General features: G+C 33.7%; 1 protein-coding gene across 7 annotated transcripts in view; it reads right to left on the reverse strand.

Moving 5' to 3' along the window:
• The window catches only part of EPHA5 (EPH receptor A5), a 345,616-nt gene that overhangs the window by 253,361 nt on the left and 70,164 nt on the right, over positions 1–22,091 (reverse strand). For all 7 annotated transcript variants that reach the window (XM_041726499.1, XM_041726497.1, XM_041726495.1 and 4 more), the window contains exon 3: positions 21,082–21,745. In XM_041726499.1, coding sequence (XP_041582433.1) covers positions 21,082–21,745 — 664 coding nt within the window. The remainder of the gene's footprint in view (positions 1–21,081; positions 21,746–22,091) is intronic.

A 22,091-nucleotide genomic window follows, 5' to 3' on the forward strand; every position in this document is an offset into this window, starting at 1 on the left:
TTTCCAGATTACAGTTCTATTCTTAGGCTAAGACAAGGGAGTAGGTATTTTTAACGATACCTTTTACAACTTCCATTTTAAATTTTAGACTTGAACTAATTAGACAGAAAGCTATGCATTAAGTAAATAATATTCTCTACCTCCGGAAGTCAAAGTCTAAATCACTGTTTGAATATCAGAAGCTATTTGCAATTAGAAAACGAAAGAAAAGAAAAGAATCTCCTAACTTTCCCTAATCATAACTATGGAGGACAAAAAAAGAATTTGTTTATGGACAAATTATCAAAAAAGCAATAAACTGAAAGTGTCTTGCTGCAAAAAAATTTTTTTGATAACTGATCTTCAGATAAGTGAGTTACAAAGCAATCTGTGAAAGTAACTTGTATAGTCTCTGGTGGAAAAAAAAAAGCTAAAATTGCATTTCAGTATCTCTTGGCTTGCATCTGTGCTGTCTGTGGTTAATGATCTGACTTCTGAAATACAGAAGAAAAGGAGAAATTCCTAAATTTACTTACATTTACTGAAAATTCAGTCTGGAATGTGTAGAATGAAGGAAAATGAGAATTGGGATTCATGCCATATGATAATGTTTTGATTCTACAACTTTGGATTACATAATAGATAATCATTTCTGTGTTGCCTTCTGCCATTACCTCTTCTCTTACTTTCTTCTATCTTTGTCTCCTTTATGTAATAGAAGAGGACAGACAGGAACAAGAATTGAAAAAAGGATGTTCTTTCCTTGTTCTTAATTTTACAATGGAAGTCATATACACTGTTGGTCAATATTCTTATTTGCAAATGTTATTAAATTCATTAAAAAATATGTTAAGGTATAGGTCAGTACATTGCAAATGTTGTTAAATTCATTAAAAAATATGTTTAAGGTATAGGTCAGTACATTGTTCCATGTGCTATTGATATACAAAGTCCCTGGTATCAGATAGTTTATATTCTACTGAGAGAGAGAAAATTAATTAATAATATTATAAATATATGAGGAAAATGTATGTTGAAATAAATAATTCATAAGTAACTAATGCCACTATATATGATATTATTAAAGCTTTATCTATAGGATACTGAGAAAAATCAACTAAAAGTTAAAAAAATCCTACAATTAGCAACAATTTATGTTCATTGTCTTGAAAGTTTATGTCCTTTCATAGAAGAGGACATTAGTTTTTAGTCTTATTGTCTGTTTTTTAGATGGGCTGGCATGGCATCTTCAGAATATTTATAGTACAAGAACTAATGTATATATAACCAATATATTTCAGTAAAATTAAATATGACAATAGTTTATCAAGGTTTTGTTATGAGAAGAACAACAATTTGCAGTCGATAAAAACCCAGCAGAATAAAAGCCTGATTGCAGTGATGAATAATGCATATTGCCTATGGTACTAATTAACCTTGTACTCCAGTAAGATATTATAGAACAATAAGGCTAATTTGAATGTGGTCCAGCACTTTTCCCTATGGCTTGTGGTTATCACCCTTCAGACTGTAAAATTTTATTTGTTAAATAAGAAAAGTATATTTCTTGTTTTTCACATAAAATGATGAAAATATGAAAATGATGAAAAATTGAATTATATATAAATATATATATTCAATATATATAACATGTAATATTCTTTGTATAAGTAAACTATGCTCAATATAAATAAATATATAGTGTTTATAAGTCAATTGTATAACATATTAACAATACGTATTAATTTGGGAAGGAAATTAGCTGAAATATCAATATATGATCAGTCCAACTGGACATAGTAAATCCCTATAGTTTATATCCAATCCTTCTGCTCATGTAACTAAGAATTATCCTTTTTCTCTTAAAATAATAAAATGAATTAAATAGGCAAGATATATCTAAAAGATGTAATAGGAATATTTTCTTCCTACATAAGTGCCTATTAATTTATTCAAAATAATAATTATTTAAAATATAATGCTTTTTTTCTTTTGTGACTAAATCACTATTGGAGAGACTGTCATAATGATGACTATGAAGAGGTAAATAATCTTCAACTGAAAATGCCCATCTTCAATACTTTAATTGTACTATTTAAGTTATTATGTGTGTATTTTTAAGTTTAAAAATATTTCAAATCCTTATTTCAAAAAAATTTCTTGCAAAACTTGATGATAGAATAAAACTCTTTTTAGATTTTTGGATGGCATGACATAGCTCCCAGGCCCTTTTCAACAAAATGCTCAAATGTGACAAAGTACACCTATACACATGAACCTTTTCTCTGTTGCATGTTTAAAACTAACAGAGGAAACAAGGGTAGATAACTGTGAGCAAAAACTGAGTATCTAATAGGAAAGAGTTTCTACTACTTTTAATAACATACTTTTGAATGAAAATACTGCTTAGTTCTTAACAATTTGTGTTTATTTTTAGACAGTTGCATACACGTAAATGTTATTCTTAATGGACATTTTTTTTAATTTGAATTACTCTCTTTACGAGAAAAAATTATCAAGTGCCAAAGATTTCTAGAGATTTTTAATCAAATGAACATCCTATAAGAATATTACGAAGTCTACTTAAATATTTATCACTCATCTAATGAATACATGTTTTTTTCTATTTTTTCTTTTTTTAAGATTTTATTTATTTATTCATAGACACAGAGAGAGAGAGGCAGAGGAAGAAGCAGAGAGCCCGACGTGCGACTCGATCCCGGGTCTCCAGGGTCACACCCCAGGCTGCAGGCGGCGCCTAACTGCTGTGCCACCGGGCTGCCCGTCTTTTTACTTTTTTAACTGGTTATCTCCTGATGAGAAAAATCAAGGAAAAGGTTGAAGGGGTCTCTCCATTGCCAGTGTGATATGGTAGGTAAGAACAGAGATTCTCAAATCAATGACTTAGGCTTTTATCTGACCTCACTACTACAATTGTGACCCTTGTTACATCAACTTTCAGTAAAACTGAAAAATTATATCTAATTCATAGAGTTTTTGTGTGTTTCTGTGAAGGTCAAATTATATAATAAATGGGCTGTGCTTAGAAGAGTATGGCATAGAGAATTTGCTATAGAATTATTAGGTATGTTGTCATTATAATTATTATTATTAATATCAATACCCTTGAATCATTATGTCTAATAATAGAAAAAAGGATGAATTTATTTTACAAAAAATTGCCTACACACTTTTAACAGATATTTATGAGTCAAGCTATGCCTTTATATATCATAATAGTATCTATCCTTCTCTGTCCTTTGGTTCTAAGTAAACAGAATCAAGTGACCTCTTCTGAAAGAAAGAAGCATATGAAATAACAATTGCAAAAGTAGCTTCCTCTTGAAGCATTAAGTTTCTCTCAAAAAGTAGACATTTAAATGAAGGGAATAATTTATAACAGAGAAATTTACAATAAAGGGAGGAAAGAAGGAAATTGAGAAGATATAAGTAGAAGTAATCAAAACAATGCAAGACCAAAGTGGTTTTAGAAAAGAATAATTAACAGTTGGAGAAAAGAAAACACACACACACACACACACACACACACACACACACACATATAACCTGGTTTTAAATCCTGTCTGGGAGTTGGGCCTCAGAGTTTTTCAAGGTCAAATACCATTTTCATGAGGAAAAATATGTGCCGAGTGTGTTTTAATTACCGTAAGAGCTAAAGTAATCAGGACTTTCCTGTGTTTAAATAGGATATGTTCATTTAGCAATGGAGAAGCTAAAATGACAGAATATAAGTAAAAAGTCAAATCTTTTTGTCTCTGAGACCAAAGCAAGTGAGACTTCTTTGGCAAAAACAGGGAAATGTGAGGTTTAATGGAAACCAGTTACATTTGGTTTGGGTCTATCTTTTCCATACAGAAAATATGGAACACTTTGTTGTAATTAGCTGTTATAAATTTACAAGTTCTAAAAAGCATTTAAAAATTCTGTTATGAACATGAAAGTGATTGGACAAAATAGAGAAAAAACATATATTTTTCTATGCAGACGGACTTATTTCTCTTCCTTTTTAAACCTTACTATGTAAGGCTAAGTAATATTTATAATTCTAAAACTGAGAAAAGGAAAGAACTCAAGCATTTTTTTTTAACTTGAGATACACGACAAATCTGAAATTTATCATCTTTGGAACATGAAAACTGTGTTTCCCAAAAACAAAGACAGAAAAGAGGAAAGGAGAGACAAAGGGAAAGAAGGAATAAGACAGAAAGATGGTAGGATGTTATATTCGGAGGGACTTTGTTTCCAGTCATATTTCTTCAGTTACTAGACTATTTTCATGATGTAAACAATGCGAGAGTATCATTAACATATTAATGATGTTTGATTACATAGATATCAGATCATATGAAAATACATCTTTTGTACTTTCAAGGTGGTCATACATTATCAGTGTTTTATACTTGTAAAAGTACTGATTTAATATTTTTCCACCAAAAGTAAATCTCATATACAAGTTATATAATAAGTATACAATCCTGATTTTGGTTACAATTCTTTTAGTATCACAATTCTCTTAGTATTATATCTAAGTAGAACTAGTTTTGTGTATATATTTTACTATAATTATTACCAAATAAATATTGGGCTTTGAATGTGACCAATTTGGAATCAAATAGCAGTTATTATTAAAATAAGTGACAGTTATTATTTTTCTCCATCAGTGCTACAATCATCTCCACATTTGTCCTTTCTTCCCCACATAACTCTAATAATTAAGTTTCCTCTCTTTTTCAATTAAAAAGTATAATGTGGGAACTTCTGGTGACTTAGGAAAGCCAGTATTTTTTTTTTCTCAAAGTTAATATACATTGAAGCCAAACAAAACTGTATTTGAAGCTAACTACTAACTCAGAGTTCTTGGAAATCATATTTAATCTGTATCAGCTTTAATTTTCTCAAATATAAGATAGACATAATAATATACATATTATATGTATTATATATTTATATATATATATATATATATATATATATATATATATATATATATGGCAGGGTTATTATCAGAGTTGAAATGTTTTCTATATGTTTGGCATGTAGCTGGGTCTAAAAATAAATAAATATGAACTTTTTCTCCTGCAATAGGTCTGTTTTATCCATTAGAGCATAAGGGCATAAGGATGTTTGCCTTTATAATCAGGCTGATTGTTTAAATCAGTCAAAAGAGAAATGACATTATTTTAATTGTACTATTTTGTTTATGAAGGTCTGTTTGCTCATTTTTTCTTTCTTTCTTTCTTTCTTTCTTTCTTTCTTTCTTTCTTTCTTTCTTTCTTTCTTCTTCTTTCTTTCTTTCTATTCTTTCTTTTTTCTTTAAATTTGTTTTGTTTTGTTTTGTATCCTGTCCCTTTTCAGCTTCTCACAATCAAGACTGACGTGAAAATGCTTCAAAATGGAAGTCTCTTTCAGTCAGAAACCTCATACCTGATAACTGTGTGATATGAGGATTGGTGGTAGATGAAGAATCATTCAGTTTCTTTATTGTGAAGATGAAAATCTAAAGATCCAACCAAGTCCACGAGGCACAGCTGGTGTTCTAAGCCTGAACACTGAGAAGTCTTCTCACTCATATTATACAATCCAGTTTTTTTTTCTTCCATACTACATACTCAAACAAAGCAAAACTAACAAAACAAAACTTGGATAAAATAACACTTCAATATTCTAAAGACTAAACCTTTTTTTTTTTAAAGCTTCCTATTCTATTTATAGGAGAAGACCAGCAAAGCAAAAAAAAAAAAAAAAAAAAAAAAAGTCCTCAAGAATGCACAAAGCTAAGTCGGAAATAGATCAAGAGAGCTTTACTCACTGATCCACACTCTCTCTGAAACATGACTTGTATATAGGGTTTATTCTAAAAGTTGATGTTTCCCCTCCCATATGAATATTTGCATAAGAAACATGGTGTAAGTTCTAGTTAGGTCCTTGATTATTTACTTGTGTAAATAGGACTTAAACTGTTCAGGGTAAAAACCTCAGAATCGTAACGTGTTCTTCTCACTCATTCTTTGCTCATTCAGACTTGCTTTGCTCTATGTCTTCCATTCTTCTGACCCTATGTTACTTCTCTTTCCTAGCCACCTCAAATCGCCTGCCATTTCCTCGGTTTGAGGTCTGATTTAGGGAGGGGAATCTCTTCCAGATGACTATGGTGGCTCCTAGGTCTTTCTGGGGTGCCACTGTTTCTAAAATGCAGCTGACACAGGCAACAGAATGAGTACACGTGGGATTTGAATCAAGGTGACAAAATTAAGTGGAGCTTAATTATTGTAATAGACAACACACATTACAGTGGAAAGACACAGACTCTGGAACAGGCACATTTGGATTCAAATGTCAGTGTCCTAGTTTTAGTTTGAATGACCTTAATAAAATTAATCTGAGTTTCAGTTGCTCTAGAAAATAAAGCTCACAGGATGTTGTCAACATAAAACAAGAGACACTGTGAATAAGATGTTTAATAGTATTGGAACACAGTAGGTCTTTGCAATCATATCAACCTTTCTTCATGCTTTATCATTCCATTTAAGATATCCTGACAATTCTGGTGTTCAGAATCTTAGGCCTTATTTCCTGGGATCCCTATTATTTCTAGCTCTAGTTTTGACACTCACTTGAAAGTCAAACTATTCCCATTGGCCCACTTTTATATTTTCTAGGAACAAGGTCCTTTTCCGCTCAACTTTAATTCCATTCTCTTCTAACTTCAGATGAAAATAACAAGGTCTCCTGAGATCTGTTCACGGAAATGCTCGGACCAATCTTTCCATTGAAGACACAGGTTGCCCTTAATTAAGACTTTCACCTTCATCAGACTTTTTTTTTTTTTTCAAAACTCAGATATTTGTCTAACTCTGTGCTTCCTGAATGACAACTTTCTTCTTTCTTCAGTCCCTGAAAAATGTGGTTATTAATGGGCTCTCCATTCCTGTAATATTTATTTAACTACTTACAACATGTCCAGTTAGTCCAATTTATTTCCCCCTTAAATTGAGATAAAAAATTTCACACTTACTTTCTCATACAAACACCCAAAAACCTCCTGAGTCTTTAAATAAGGCCCTGACCTGAGTAGCTGACGAATGCAGACTGTACTGCACAGAGTATTCCCACTTTCCAATATTCCATGTGTCCTAGGAGGATAGGTCACCATCCCTGGGGGGGGACAGTAGCAACACCAATGCATGTTAGAATAAATGACAAAAACAAAAAACAAACTTCAGAACTTTGCCTAGGGTTATCTCATTGAAATTGCTTTTAACTTTCAAAGCTAAATAGTATGTATTGAGGATTTTCTTTTTGCCAGGTACTAAGCTTCATGAGCCTCCAATATTTAAAATCTAATCCAGGTTCTGAAATCATAAACAATACCGTTATTGCAGGAGATGGTAAAGAAGAATTTTTTTCCTGTAGATTAGTTTCTAATGTTATGTCCTGAGAGGGGTAACATCTCTGGCCTGACAACAAAGCATGGAAGAAATCAAACTATAAAAACAAAGTGCTGGGGAGCCCGGTGGCTCAGTGGTTTAGTGCCACCTTCAGTCCAGGGTGTGATCCTGGAGACCTGGGATCAAGCCCTATGTCGGGCTCCCCGCATGGAGCCTGCTTCTCCTTATGCCCGTGTCCGTATCTCTCTCTCTCTCTGTGTCTCTTATGAATAAATAAATAAATCTTTAAAAAAATAAAAAATAAAAACAAAGTGCTATCCCTGACTATTATTTTCAAGATGTTCATAGATGTTTTCCTCTTGTCCATAGTGGAAAAATCTTCCTATTTTGGATTTAACTTCATTTCATCATCTGAGGAGTGAAGTTTCCCCAAGTTTAAGTGCATTTTATCTATTGCTTCTGTCTGTGTGGGCCTGAACGGGACCTGACTTAAGTTGGCTCTAATATTACTTTTTAAATTCCCCTACCAACCCTCTCTGCAACCACTGACTGTGTCAAAGAAAGCTACTGCTGTCACAAAGCGAGGAGTACTCACTGTGGTGACATTTCATTTATCTGGGCAGCAACATGCTTGAAAGGAGACTGCCTAGTCCTAAGTAAAGTATGGAAGACAATCAAAGCCCAGTTAAGCAAACCAGGGTTGACATATTAAATCATGCTTCAACCAAGAGAGCAACAACAGATGACACACAAAACCTTCTAGACAGAATTTTAAATAAATAAATAATTCAGGTCAGTCTGGTTCTAAAAAAAGAAGCTTTTAGCATTGGAAGATACTGGGAGTAGGTGAATATCAGGAAAACTTCACAGGAGCAAGTAATTATGTTGCCTTTCGATGGTAAGGTATAAAACTAGAGGTATAGTGTTGGAAAGGGAAGCATGAGAACACAAAATCTAGGTGAGCTCGATCACATCATATCACTTTCCTATCCATAAAATGGAAAACAAAATTCTGATAGTCCCTCCCATTATTTAGGAAATGTCCTAATGGAATCTTTTCAAAATGCTTTGAATTCATCAGAGGCAAAGTCCTTATGCATATGGAGTAGTGTGTTATTATTCTCCTTCACAATCACACAGCAGGAACTTTGGAAGCATGCATTCTCCAAGTCTGATTCCTGCTAACAATTCCATCAAAGAAATGGAGTTATCCATCAGTCAGATTATCATTTGCTCTAATTGTTACTTACCCCAAACTGTGGCTCTTCATTCTTTTCCTTCTTTCCTTTCCTTTTCTTTTTTAAACTATACTTTAATGGCACTCAAATGGGCAGGATATCTTCAAGTTCAGAAAAGATCAAAGCATATCAATAAATAACTTCAGTTCTTATACACGAATTCCTACTGGTCAGCCTTAAGCGCAGACAAAACATTTAAGAGCAAAGAGAATAAAATACTAGGAGACAAGATGTGACCCACATCCATAACCAGAAATAATAAAGGATACAAAAGCATTTTTCATGTAATGAAAACCAGTTATGAGATCATGGATAGTTAGGATTCATATTTTTATTGTTCCAGTTAATTAATGATACACTTAGAAGAACTATGTCAGGACTAGTTGTTCCATGTCTTCTCACTTTATAATAATTGGCATGTCCTTCTAGACTAATGTATAAGTGATACTGAAAGGCAATAAATTATACAGTTTAGGTAAACAGCCTACTTGCCTTTTCTCCTATAAGGAGCATAAACTAGATATTTAATAAATCAATTAGATAGATTGATACCTACAGGTTAAGCTTCTTCTTATTTACTTAGAAAGCTAGTGTACTATGCAATCCTTAAAAGTGGTTAAGTCTATTTTTCAAGGTTATTCCATATAGGAGGTGCATTAAATAAATTTATACAGCTAGAACACCAAACATTTAACATACTAATTATAATAGATATATGGCCCTAAAAAGAATTAGTGCTTTTAATTCAGGATAATCATCAATATTATACGTGATTACAAACTACAAATCAATCATTCTAATTAATTGTGTTTATATACTGTACAAAGTACAGTAATATAATGAATAATCTGAAGTTAAATATACAATTGTATTCCCAAGTCTAAACATCTAAAGGGTAAAAGAAATCCTTAATATGATCCAACTACAAACAACTAGAAATGCCAAATTAAACAGAAGGTTCGGGTTAATTTGTTATGTTTTATTTTAATGTAGAAAAGTAATATGTATTTTTTTAAAGTATGGGATGGGTAGTCCACGGAGCAGAAACAAAAGGGACTAACGCATGCTTTGCTGTGCAGCCTGCTAGAGCTGATCCTGCTGCTCTGCAGGCCAGGTGGGGTGAGGTGGATTGTGGGAAACCAGGAGACTTGGATTTTAACGCTCTAGGGTACAAGAAAAAAGGTCACTGTCTTTTATTAAGTGGGGAGCCCTTCAGAAAACGCAGAACCTTGAAGAGCTAGCTACATCCTCAAAAAAGCATAGGATAAAACACTGCCCATGTGTACAAGGACAGCCAAAGAAGCTTCTGTGTGCAAGATCTTCTTGATGGGGAAAAGACTTTCTTGATGGGGAAAAGAAATCAATCTTGAAGAATCAAAATCTGTGGCTTTCCCCGGGTAAATTTTGGTGTGTAAATTTACACTAGCCACTATAAGTCATGAAATCTTAACACTAATTATTACAATATTTCTCAATCCTGATTGCACATTATAATCACCTGGGTAGGGATCCCTGGGTGGCGCAGCGGTTTGGCACCTGCCTTTGGCCCAGGGCACGATCCTGGAGACCCGGGATCAAATCCCATATCGGGCTCCCGGTGCATGGAGCCTGCTTCTCCCTCTGACTGTATCTCTGCCTCTCTCTCTCTCTGTGTGTGTGACTATCATAAATAAATTTTAAAAAAATTAAAAAAAAATAATCACCTGGGTGGATGAGGACCAAAAACAATCACCTGGGAAGTTAAAAAAAAACAATGACAGCCTGGCCCAGTACTACATAATGGAATCAGAATCTATGGTGGGGACATCCAGTAATTATATGGTTTAAACAATTGTGTTGTACTATAATTCTTGAGAATGGCAAAATTAGATAAAACTTGGCCAAAATAATACTTCATCAGTAGAAGAAAATGCCAAATCATGTGAGGAACTCCTACAGGTCAATGAAAAAAAACAAGCCTCCCAAAAATGAATAGGTAATTCATAAATTGGAGTGATTAGGACATGGGTGCCATTTGTACTTCTTTCCTATACTTGCTGTAGTTTAATTTTTCCCCTAATTTTCCAATATTGCCTATTTGTTCTAAAACAATATGAATAGTGAAATATCTTGACAAATATCCAAAAGTGAATAGAAAAAATATATTTCTTATATAGTTATATGGTTCTATATAGTTATATGATCCTAATTCATCTGTACCTCAGTTTCCAAATATGTAAAACAAAGAAAAGAGTACTCACTTTAAGAGTCTTTTAAATCAGTGCTTCTCAAACTTGAAGACATGTAAAAAAGCACCAAGGGATCTAGCTAAAATGTAGATTCAGACTCAGTTTTTCTGGAGCAGGACATGAGATTTCTCACTTCTAAAAATTATGAGGTCATGCTGATGTCACTGGTCCACATCACTCCCCAAACAGGCAGATTTGGTATGTACTTATAGGCAGGCTTTATAGGTGCATATTATATTACTTCACATTTCACACAGGTGTCCACAGTCACATATTTTTGAAATGGAAGAGTAAGATTCAAACAGGCCTACATCACCTTATACCTCAATGTCATTAGTACTACACCCAAAAACTCCTTGTGATTTTACAGTGCAATTTTAATGTTTTAAGTTTACTTAGTTATTTTATGAAAGGGTTTGGCTGCCTTGTTTATTTTCATTTGAATTATTTTTTTTTAACTTTTGGCTCTTGAAAATCTGAGAGCAGACACTGGGATGTTTGCTGAAAGACACTCTGAGTTTTCTTTTTTTTTTTTTTTTAATTTTTTTTTATTTATTTATTCATGAGAGACACAGAGAGAGAGGCAGAGACACAGGCAGAGGGAGAAGCAGGCTCCATGCAGGGAGCCCGACGTGGGACTCGATCCCAGGACTCCAGGATCATGCCCTGGGCCGAAGGCAGGTGCTAAACCGCTGAGCCACCCAGGGATCCCCTAATCTGTCATTTCTTCAAGGAAAACTGTCCTTAAGCCATTCTAGACAGATATATTTGATATTTTTAATGTTCTAACTTTTCTTGCTAGCAAAGTAGGTCCTTCGATATGAACTTCCAAATTATTTCCCCTTTGAACTTAATAACAAACAGTTTAGAAGAGAAAATAGGGAAAATATGGTTACATAGAGGAGTATTTTTATTTTTTTTAATTAATTTTTATTGGTGTTCAATTTACCAACATGCAGAAAAACACCCAGTGCTCATCCCGTCAAGTGTCCACCTCAGTGCCCGTCACCCATTCCCCTCCAACACCCGCCCTCCTCCCCTTCCACCACCCCTAGTTCGTTTCCCCGAGTTAGGAATTATTTTTTTTTAACTTTTGGCTCTTGAAAATCTGAGAGCAGACACTGGGATGTTTGCTGAAAGACACTCTGAGTTTTCAACATTAAAGTTCTCAGTAGACAAAACTATCAGCTATACTGATTGGTGTTATCAGACTTCATGAAAGTCCTTTTTCTGCTATCCAAATAATAAGAAAAAAAGTAAACAATAAAACAAAAGGGATTATGTTTTGGTTTCCTAGAACATTTAAACATTATGGATTTTAAATCAAATCAGAATATAGCAATTAAGATATGGCCTTTCTAAGATCTGTATCATTAATTTCTATAATAATATCATTCTATATTAATTTATTGTAATAAAAATATCCTATCCAGTGCTTCTCATTTTAATAAATGTTTATTATCAAGGAGTGTTTTGTGCAGTATAAGCCACTTGAGCATAAATATAATCATTAATTCTCTATCCATATGATCATGATGAAGCTCTAATTCATTAATGATATAATTCATTTGCACAGTAACAATACAGAATGTGCCATCATCATAACAAAACATGTTAGAGACCTACCCAGAGTTAACTCACAAAGTAGTTATTAGTATTACTGTAAATATGAGGTATAGCATAGAGAGATGAGGGAAAGGGTGGGATGGAGAGACTCAAGAGTTTCACTAGTATACTTTCTCTTATGAGTGAAAAAGTAGAAGTGCAAATCAAGATTAAAACTTTATCCTGAAGGGAAACAAAAGCAAAAATGAACTATTTTTACGTCATCACAACTAAAAGCTTTTGTACAACAAAGGAAAACAGTTGACAAGCAAAAGACAACACACAGAATGGGAGAAGACACTTGCAAATGTCTTATCAGTTAAAGGTCTAATATCCAAAAGCCACATAGAACTTATTAAACTCAACACTCAGAAAACAAATAATCCAATTAAAAAATGGGCAGAAGACATGAACAGACATTTCTCCAAAGAAGACCTACAAATGGCCAACAGACAACCAATGAAAAAATACTCCACATCACTTGGCATCAGAGAAATACAAATCAAAAGCACAATGAGCTATCACCTTATACCAGTCAGAATGGCTAAAAAATTAACAAGCCAGGAAACAACAGATGTTAGCAAGGATGCAGAGAAAAGGGAACCCTCTTACATTGCTGGTGGGAATGCAAGCTGGTATAGCCACTCTGGAAAACAGGATGGAGGTTCCTCAAAAAGTTAAAAATAGAGCTACCCTAAGACCCAGCAATTGCTCTTCTAAGTATTAATCTAAAGGATAAAAACAGTGATCCTAAGGGGTATCTGCACCCCAATGTTTATAGCAGCAATGGCTATAAAGGCCAAACTATGGAAAGAGTCCAGATATCCACTGACAGATGAATGAATAAAGAAGAGGTGGGATATGTATACAATACAATATTACTCAGCTATCAAAAAATGAAATCTTGCCATTTGCAACCACGTGGATGAAGCTAGAGAATATTATACTCAGTGAAAGAAGTCAATTATAGAAAGATGATTATCATGATTTAACTCATATGTGGAAGTCAAGAAACAAGACAGGATCATAGGGGAACAGAGGGAAGAATAAAATCAGACAAACTTAGGGAGACAAACCTTAAGAGACTCTTAATTACAGGAAACAAACAAGTTTGCTGGAGGGGAGAAGAGTGGAGAGGACATTAACTGGGTGATGTGCATTAGGTAGGGCACTTGATGTAATGAGCGCTGGGTATTATATACAAATGATGAATCACTAGATTCTACCTCTGAAACTAATAATATACTATATGTAAATTAAGTAAATTTAAATTAAAACAAACAAAAACAAAAATCTTTGGAGACAAACAGACCAGTAGTTAGGTTTTAGTTAGTAGTTTAGTTCTTCTAAACACTCTGTAAACACTATACATTAATAAGTCTCCTTGTTTTGCTGTGTACATATAACAGAAGATTCACAAATTACTAGCCATTGTTGGATCAATGAAACATTAAATTCTTAAAAAATAAAAACATTTCATTCTTTCAATGAGTGTAGTAATTCACAAGTAGCCACCCACCATGCTACTCAAAACTACTGAATTGTCTCATGTTTGATATGCCTGTGTTTGACTTAGATATTATTAGGAATTCTCTATCCTTAAGATAGTATAATATGTATATGAACAGACTTTCAGCAGGTAATTTCAGGAATTTGCAGCTTTTTTATTACTCTAATGTTAATATTCAAATACATCTTTAAAATATAATTGTAGAAAGTAAAGAGATATATGCAAAATTGATTAATATAATGGATCTCTGCACTGAAAGCTCCCTCTGCCTGTTAAAAGCACTTCCCCCACAGCTTCCCCCCAACTTTTCAGAGAAGTGTTTTCTTCTTACCTATATATTTTTGCCTATCTAAACTTGCACACTCAAACTGCCATTAGTAACTCTCATAAATTACTGTAGATGTGAGCCTATATTTATGTTTGTATACCTATATGTATGCATTCCTAGGATATACAAATTGTACACATGGAATACAGTATATAGTTTAATCATAACTTAGAGAATGAGTGAAATAGCTAATCAGAGAACAAATCTTCTTTATAAAGGCAGTTCTAATATATTTGCACAGTTTTGATCACTCAATAAATACAAATGTAGGATTATTCTTTGATAAATGATACTGTTCAAGAATATACTATCTATTTTGAAAAAATGAAAGCATTTTTCTAAACTGAAACTACCCTGTATTTTACAATAGACAGGCACATACTCCTGGGAATACATTTTATTTTTAATGATAGATATAAAGAGTAGATAATGTTCATTGAATAAATACAGTGTTAGGCAGTAAGTAATTTCCATATAATGTTTCATAGCATTGCTATAACTCCGAAATGAAGAAAGCAAGAAATTGAGTTTCAATCACTTGCACAGAGAGCTGATAAATGGCAGAGGCAGGACTGGAATTCAGGCATTCTGATCAGAATCTATGTGCCCAAACCACTAGAGTATGCTGCCTCTCACAAGCAGCATATTACCCATGATATTCAAGTTAAATCAATCACATTTCAGAATGTACAATCCTTCATTCTGCAGAATTTTAAGAAAAATATTCGTTTTTGCAAAAGTAACCAGTCTGTAAACATATTTAGTTTTAACAGCACATCTCACCTATTTATATGAACAGAAGGAGTATATTTCAATTAGCAGTTCTCAACTGGGTATGATTTCCCCCCCAGGGACATTTAACAATCCATGGAGGCATTTTTGGCTATCAAAATGATGAGTGGGAAAAAAATGGTGAGTGGAATATGCTACTGCATCTAGTGGATCAGAGGCCAGGGATTCTGCTAAATATCCTACAAAGAATAGGACCAACCTGTTGCCCAACAAAAAAATATCAATAGTAACCAGTGGCCCAAATTATCAATAGTACCAATGCTAAGCAACTTTGATTTAGGAAAGAAAAAAAAAGCAAGATCAAAAATAAATACAAAGTATGCTCTAAAACTGCAACAAAACTAATCCAAGACCATTGAGGTCTAAAAAGAAAAAAAATCTATTCTATTATTCTCATATATAATACCTGCAAATGGATGAAAGGATTTAACCACTTAATTGTCTTGGTAATGGTTCTCAGAAGCATCACACACACACACACACACACACACACACACACACACACCCTTGTACTTCCATAATTACCATCTTTTGTTAAAATTTTGAAATTAAGATTAGTTTCCTTTTGTTGCATAAAAGAGCATACCAAATAGAACCAAAAGTTCAACCCCTTTGATGTTCTTTGGTAATATGCCTAATTAAAAAAACTAGGCTCTCCAAAGCATAATTACAGAAGCACCTAATACACTATATTTCCAGTCAATTTTGTTTCAAACATAAATATGCACCAGAAGTATGAATGATCGACATACTACTCCCTGCAGTATCTGTACTGTTTCTGAATCAAGGCTTTTTCTTGAGCTCAGTATTTTCGCTACATTTTCCTTGCTATGCAATCATTTCCCAGTTGGACAATTAATAAGTGCTTTTTCTCCACAGCCCTTGGCATGTAACCTCACTTACCCTGTATTTTAGCATGCACTATATACCTTCTTCACTCTGACTGGTTTTGGCAGTGACCCACAATCTAAATCTCTTTCCTCCATTTGATATAAGTGAAACTATAATTATCTAGGGGTAATTTCAAATTACTACTTCATTCCACTAGCAACTGATGAAGATTAGTGGTCTTGCCTTGCATCTGAGTAAGTCAGCAACATAATCACAAGAGAACTCAGCAGGCAACATTTGATTCATGTGAACTCAATTACTTCTGTCAAACATATTCACTTCAATAAAAAGCAAAAACTTCCAAAATGGGTTTTTGCTAATAATTTCGTATTCAAAAAAAAATTCATATGACTCTTAAGGGAAAAAAAAATTGCCCGGATTTTATCAGAAATAATAAGAAATAACAAGTAGGAAAACATACTTATATAAATGGACTTAATACATTATTAGTTTCTGAAAATAATAACATTTCAAAGAAATAAATCGTATCCTTAAAACAGTTTATTGTTGAAAATTTGAGCATATAAGTAAGCCTTAGAAAAATAAATGCATTCTATAATTTAAGTTAATACAATGAGAACCAGAGTATTTTGTTACCTCATTAAAACCAGGTTATTATGGGAAAGGTTGTCAATTTCCCTTAAAGGAGGTTAAATAAGGGGATGTGAAGATGATAGATCATGAATTGCTAAATGGACAGGGATTCCTGAATCACTTGATTGTCTTCTGGGTTTGAAGTCACGTGTTAATGAGCTGCCTAGCATTCTGAATCCTGAATGTAGTCTCTAGAAGACCTTGGGTCAAGTACATCATGCCTTACATCAAGTCACATGAGCATGATCTGACACCAACACCTGATCAAATCCTAGCACAGACTTACCAAATATTAACATAGGATAATCACTACAATGGATTGACTCAGACTTCAGCTTCTTTATATAGTCATATCTGTAATTAAATCCCAACATATTTTGATTATCAAAGAAACAGTAATTAAATGTAAATGTCTAATAAGCATATATTACAAATATATTTTAGGATGTGATGTTCTGAGGTCTAAATTACTAAGATAGTCTCTATAACAGTTCATACATCATATGCCAACCATATATGGTTTAACACAAAGAACCTGAGTATTTGCCCTGAGAATCTTAGGACTAAGAAATGACTGGTTTAAGAGACACATTTGTCAATTTTGTGCTCAAACTTTCTACAGATAAATACAAAGGTAAAAAAGAAATCAATACAGTAGTTTTCCCCTACCCACTCTTCTGTTTTCGGTGGTTTCAGTTACCTGTAGTCAATCGCAGAACAGAAACAGATGATTCTCCTGACATATTGTCAGAAGCTCAATAGTAGCCAAATGATAGGTCACGGTGCCTATGTCATTCCCCTCACTTCATCTCATCATGTAGGCATTTTATGACCTCGCATCATCACAAGAAGGGTGAGCACAAGATATTTTGAGAGAAAGAGTATAATAGAGACCTCATTCACATTACCCTTATTGCAGTATATTATTATAATTGTTATATTTTATTATTCCTTGTTAATCTCTTATCATGCCTCATTTATATATTAGACTTTACTATAGGAAAAAGGCTATAGTATATATTGGGTTTCATACTATTTCATCCATCCCTGGGGATCTTAGAATGTAACCCCCTCCAATAAGGGAAGACTACTGCAATTTTAAAGCACAATATTATTTTATAACTTTGTCCATTCTACTCTCTGTTTAGATTCATTTCATCACTTCTTGCCTTTTGATTTCTTTCTCGTTTCTTAAGGTAACATTCACCACCCCAGCCTTGATCAAGGAGTGTGTGATCTAGCGGGGGTGAATAGAATCATTAATCAAGTAATAAATTAACAAAAAGATGCAAAATCATAATTCGAAATGGTTCTATGAAGGGAAGACATATAAGTATATAATAGAGAGGCCTGATCTTGAAGAGTCAGGGATAGCTTCCCAGAAGAAGGGGTGCTGGCAGAGAGAACTGAAGGATTAGTATAAGCTAATCAGGTATGAAATAGAAGAATGTTGCAGGCAATGGAACAGAATCACAGGAAAAGGAACAGAATCACAGGAAAAGTGGGCATATTGCTTTTGAGAAAGTGAAAGAAAGCCAGTGTGACTAGGGCTGAGAGAAGAGGAGGAAGCACAGTTTAAGATGTGTCCGGAGCAAAACCACGCAGGATCTTAACTACTGTAAAAACTCTTATCTTAAAAGAAATCATTGACGTATTTAAAGTTTGAGGTGGGGGTAAAGTGGGGACAGAGAAGGATGGGTGTGTGAGACAACCAGATTTGTGTTTTTGTAGAGGCGATACATTCACATGCCTCAAAAATCAAAATATTATTATATCAAATCTTTCATTATATTTGAAAGTAAAGTTCCAATAAGATATGCTTATAGATTGGAGGAAAAGAAATAGAGAAAAGTGGATGAGTTTAAGAGATGGCCTAGTGGTAATATCTATGAATATTTCATGACAGGTAGAAACCAGGTAGTGAGTAGGAAGAGATGTTAAGGATGATTCCTAGATTTCTAGTTTAAAAACAACAAGATCCTCACTTAACAGTTTGGGGATAGTATGTTAAGACCACAGAGTGATTTAAAGTTATGGTAGACTTGTTTGTGACACACACAGAACACAAATATTGCATCTGCATATTCATATTACACGTAGACATAAGTGCCTGGGGAATATCATTGATACCTTAATTGTCCAAAACAAGACTTTCAATATTTATTTATTTATTTATTTATTTATTTATTTTTTTTTTTTTTAATTTTTCTTCATTTAGGATAGTCACACAGAGAGAGAGAGAGAGAGAGGCAGAGACACAGGCAGAGGGAGAAGCAGGCTCCATGCACCGGGAGCCCGACGTGGGATTCGATCCCGGGTCTCCAGGATCGCGCCCTGGGCCAAAGGCAGGCGCCAAACCGCTGCGCCACCCAGGGATCCCCCCAATATTTATTTATTCATTCAATGATGTAAATTATTTCTAGAATAAACATTTGAAATTCCTCATAGAGTGGCCACATACCATCTGTATTTTTGGGGAAAAAAAAGAGGCACCATTTATATGGACTACATTGTGTGGAATACCCTCTGGGACTGTGAATCTCATAGCCTTCATGACCCCACAACATTCATTTATTCTTACTAGCAGGATGGGGTAATGAATCCATTTAGACAGTCCAGCTAAGTGAAGTTTTCTACAATGTAACCTCTCTAGTTCACTCCACTGTCTTCCAGTTAGGTTTCTACTCCTCAGTTATTGAAAGTATGAGAAGAGAAAGATACCCACTGAGTGCCCAGACTAAGAAACATTCTGTCAGAAAACCTACTTCTCTAAAACACTTTCAGAATAAGCATATACAGAATCCTTTAATCCCAGTAACAATAAAAAAATATCCTCTAAACATACAGAGGACTATCTGTCCATTTGGATGAAGGCAAAGGTCATTGTGATCTGACCTAAAGGGACCATATACCATCCTCTAAAGTGACATAAACAAATAATCAAATAGAACAATTGTTTTATAATACTAGTAAACAAAATTTTTAACAGTAAGATTTATATTGCAAATATTTTAGACAAAATAATGAAATGAATTCAACAAATTATATTTAATCTCCTGTTTCTGATTCTACAGTTATATATGTCATCATCTTACACTAAAAGGACAGTTCAAGAAGACAAATTAAGATAATGTTAGTTAGAACCTTCCTTATATCCAATCCCAAATAAAAGAGAATTCATTTTCCTGAAAAGTTTAAAATTATTTACAAAACATGTTTGATTTAATAAAATTTCATATATATGTATATACATATACAAAGGTATAGAGAGTTGTAGACTACATAAAAAGATAACCATAACCTGAATTGTAGAGGATATTGTAGGAAGACAAAATAAGAACTTTAAAGATGGTGCAATGTATTTCTAGAGAGAAATAATTCAGCAAAGTCACTATTTTTTACTGATCATTTCCCCAGTTTTGATTCCCTGGTTCTATAATCAATCTACAGTCAGGCCTGAACAAACTTGAGCAAGTTTGATTCACATTATATAGTGGATTTAGGGGGAAAAATGCACCTGAAGCTACCAGGTTGGATTAGGGTACTTTTCAGCATTTAGTTTTCTCTTCAGTTAACAGTAACTCTCATTACCTATTTAGCCTGTGCACAGCAGGGTGAAAACAAATGAGGTTTACAAGGACGAATGAATTTTTTTAAGTAAAAATGTTTTCTTCCACATAAGCTGTTCTTTACTTTGACATAAAGTGCTAACCTATTCCAAAAAGCCATTGTTAAATATCTAAATTTAACTCACCACACTGTGGGCAAAATGAGGATATTTTCAAATGCAGAGGGAAGGATACATGATGAAGAGGGAAGTATACATGATCAAGTTTCAATTTAAAAGAAAAATTAAAACAGGAAAAAAAATCCCCATGTGTAAATTTTTTTGAAATATTTTTTTTTGTATTGGCTCTATCTCCAAAGTCATTCTTTTGAGTGCTACGTATTTTATTTAAAAGCAAACATCCAATAGGAATTATATGTAAACAATACAGTAAACTAAGTGCTGTTAGCTGACAAAGAGTATCATATGGAGTTTATACGGTCAAACTTATTTCTGAGGAATCTTTTAAAGGCAGTTAAAAGCATGCCAAACAAGTCTCATCTAGTGTTTGCATTTGAATTTTTGTAGCAAGGTAAGGGTACTATTTTCTCTTCATGGGGAGAAAATAGCAGTAGAGTAGCAGACAACACTCATACAATCAAAAAATCCTTTGGTTTGAGTTGCTCAAAAATAAAACTTCTGAAAACAAAATGAATATGAAATACTACACTGCAAGTAAGACTTTCTGAGTGTTAATTATATATATTCAGCAAAATATTACATTAAATCTTTAATTGTTGCCAGAAACTTTAAAATTCTGAGAGAAATCAAACTTAAAGAGAAATAATCTCCATAAATTAGCAAAGTAAAAGGTCATCTGCTCATAATCATTGGAGGAAAAACATATATATGATCTAGCTGAAGCAGACAGCACCTGCCAGTCTGCAGGCAAATTCTTACCTTGACAGGTGCCATTTTTCTCTTCATATCCTGCCTTGCACATGCATTTCCCGATGGGCACCAGCCACTCCCCTTCAGCACTGCAGTGCATTTTGGGTGGTTCATCTGTCACAGAATGGTTGACACAGGAGCCCGACACTTCAAGCAACTGCGAAGAATCAGCTCCAGTGATTGTGTCAGGGAACACAGCCAAGTGTCGTACCACAGAAGGACATTTTTTATAGTATACACGCACAGAAACCAGAGCAATGCAAGCACCAACATCTTGAAAAGCAAGATAAAATCCCTTTTTGCTTAGAGGTCCTACATCTCTGACCTCTGTATTCAGTTTCATAACCCGGTCACCAAGATCAAGCTCTGTAAAGCTTTCATCGGCAGCAATGGTATCAATTTTGATGTACTGATTTTCCTTGATGTTTCTCCCGTTCTCATCATCTGACTCAAAGTAATACATGTTAAAGGTTTCCTTACAGGTTCCCAGTCCTCCAGGAAGGCTGTTGCAGTCCCGCAGAGTAAACTTGAGTTCTATAAAGATTCTGGAAGCACCTTCATTGGAAATCCAACTGGTCAAAAGCCAGTTATTCTGATTCTGCTCCATAACTTTGCATACTTGGTATGTGTGGATAGGGGCATAATTTTCATCAACTTCACCAATTTCTTCCCACTGTATAACATAAAATAGACAATTTTTAATATTTAGAAAATAACTAGCAAAAATTATCAAAAACTATTTCATATGTAGAAATTTTTGCAGCCTTAATCTGCGGTATTGGGAGAAGGAATTCTATGATGATAACTTTTTATTAAATATCTTTTTAAATTAGGTAAATTAATAGCACATTGTTCATTGTCTGCGCTAACTCAAAAGTTAATGCATATGAATTTTAGTGGAAAAAAAGAAAAAAGGCATATATTTCATAGAAAAGGCAAAAGTAAATAGAATGTGAGTGCAGTTATCAAGAAGGAGAACTGAAAGGAAAATATGTATATTTGAAAGATTTTTAAGTATG

Source organism: Vulpes lagopus, chromosome 12 (assembly GCF_018345385.1).
Source record: "Vulpes lagopus strain Blue_001 chromosome 12, ASM1834538v1, whole genome shotgun sequence".
Lineage (NCBI taxonomy): Eukaryota > Metazoa > Chordata > Mammalia > Carnivora > Canidae > Vulpes > Vulpes lagopus.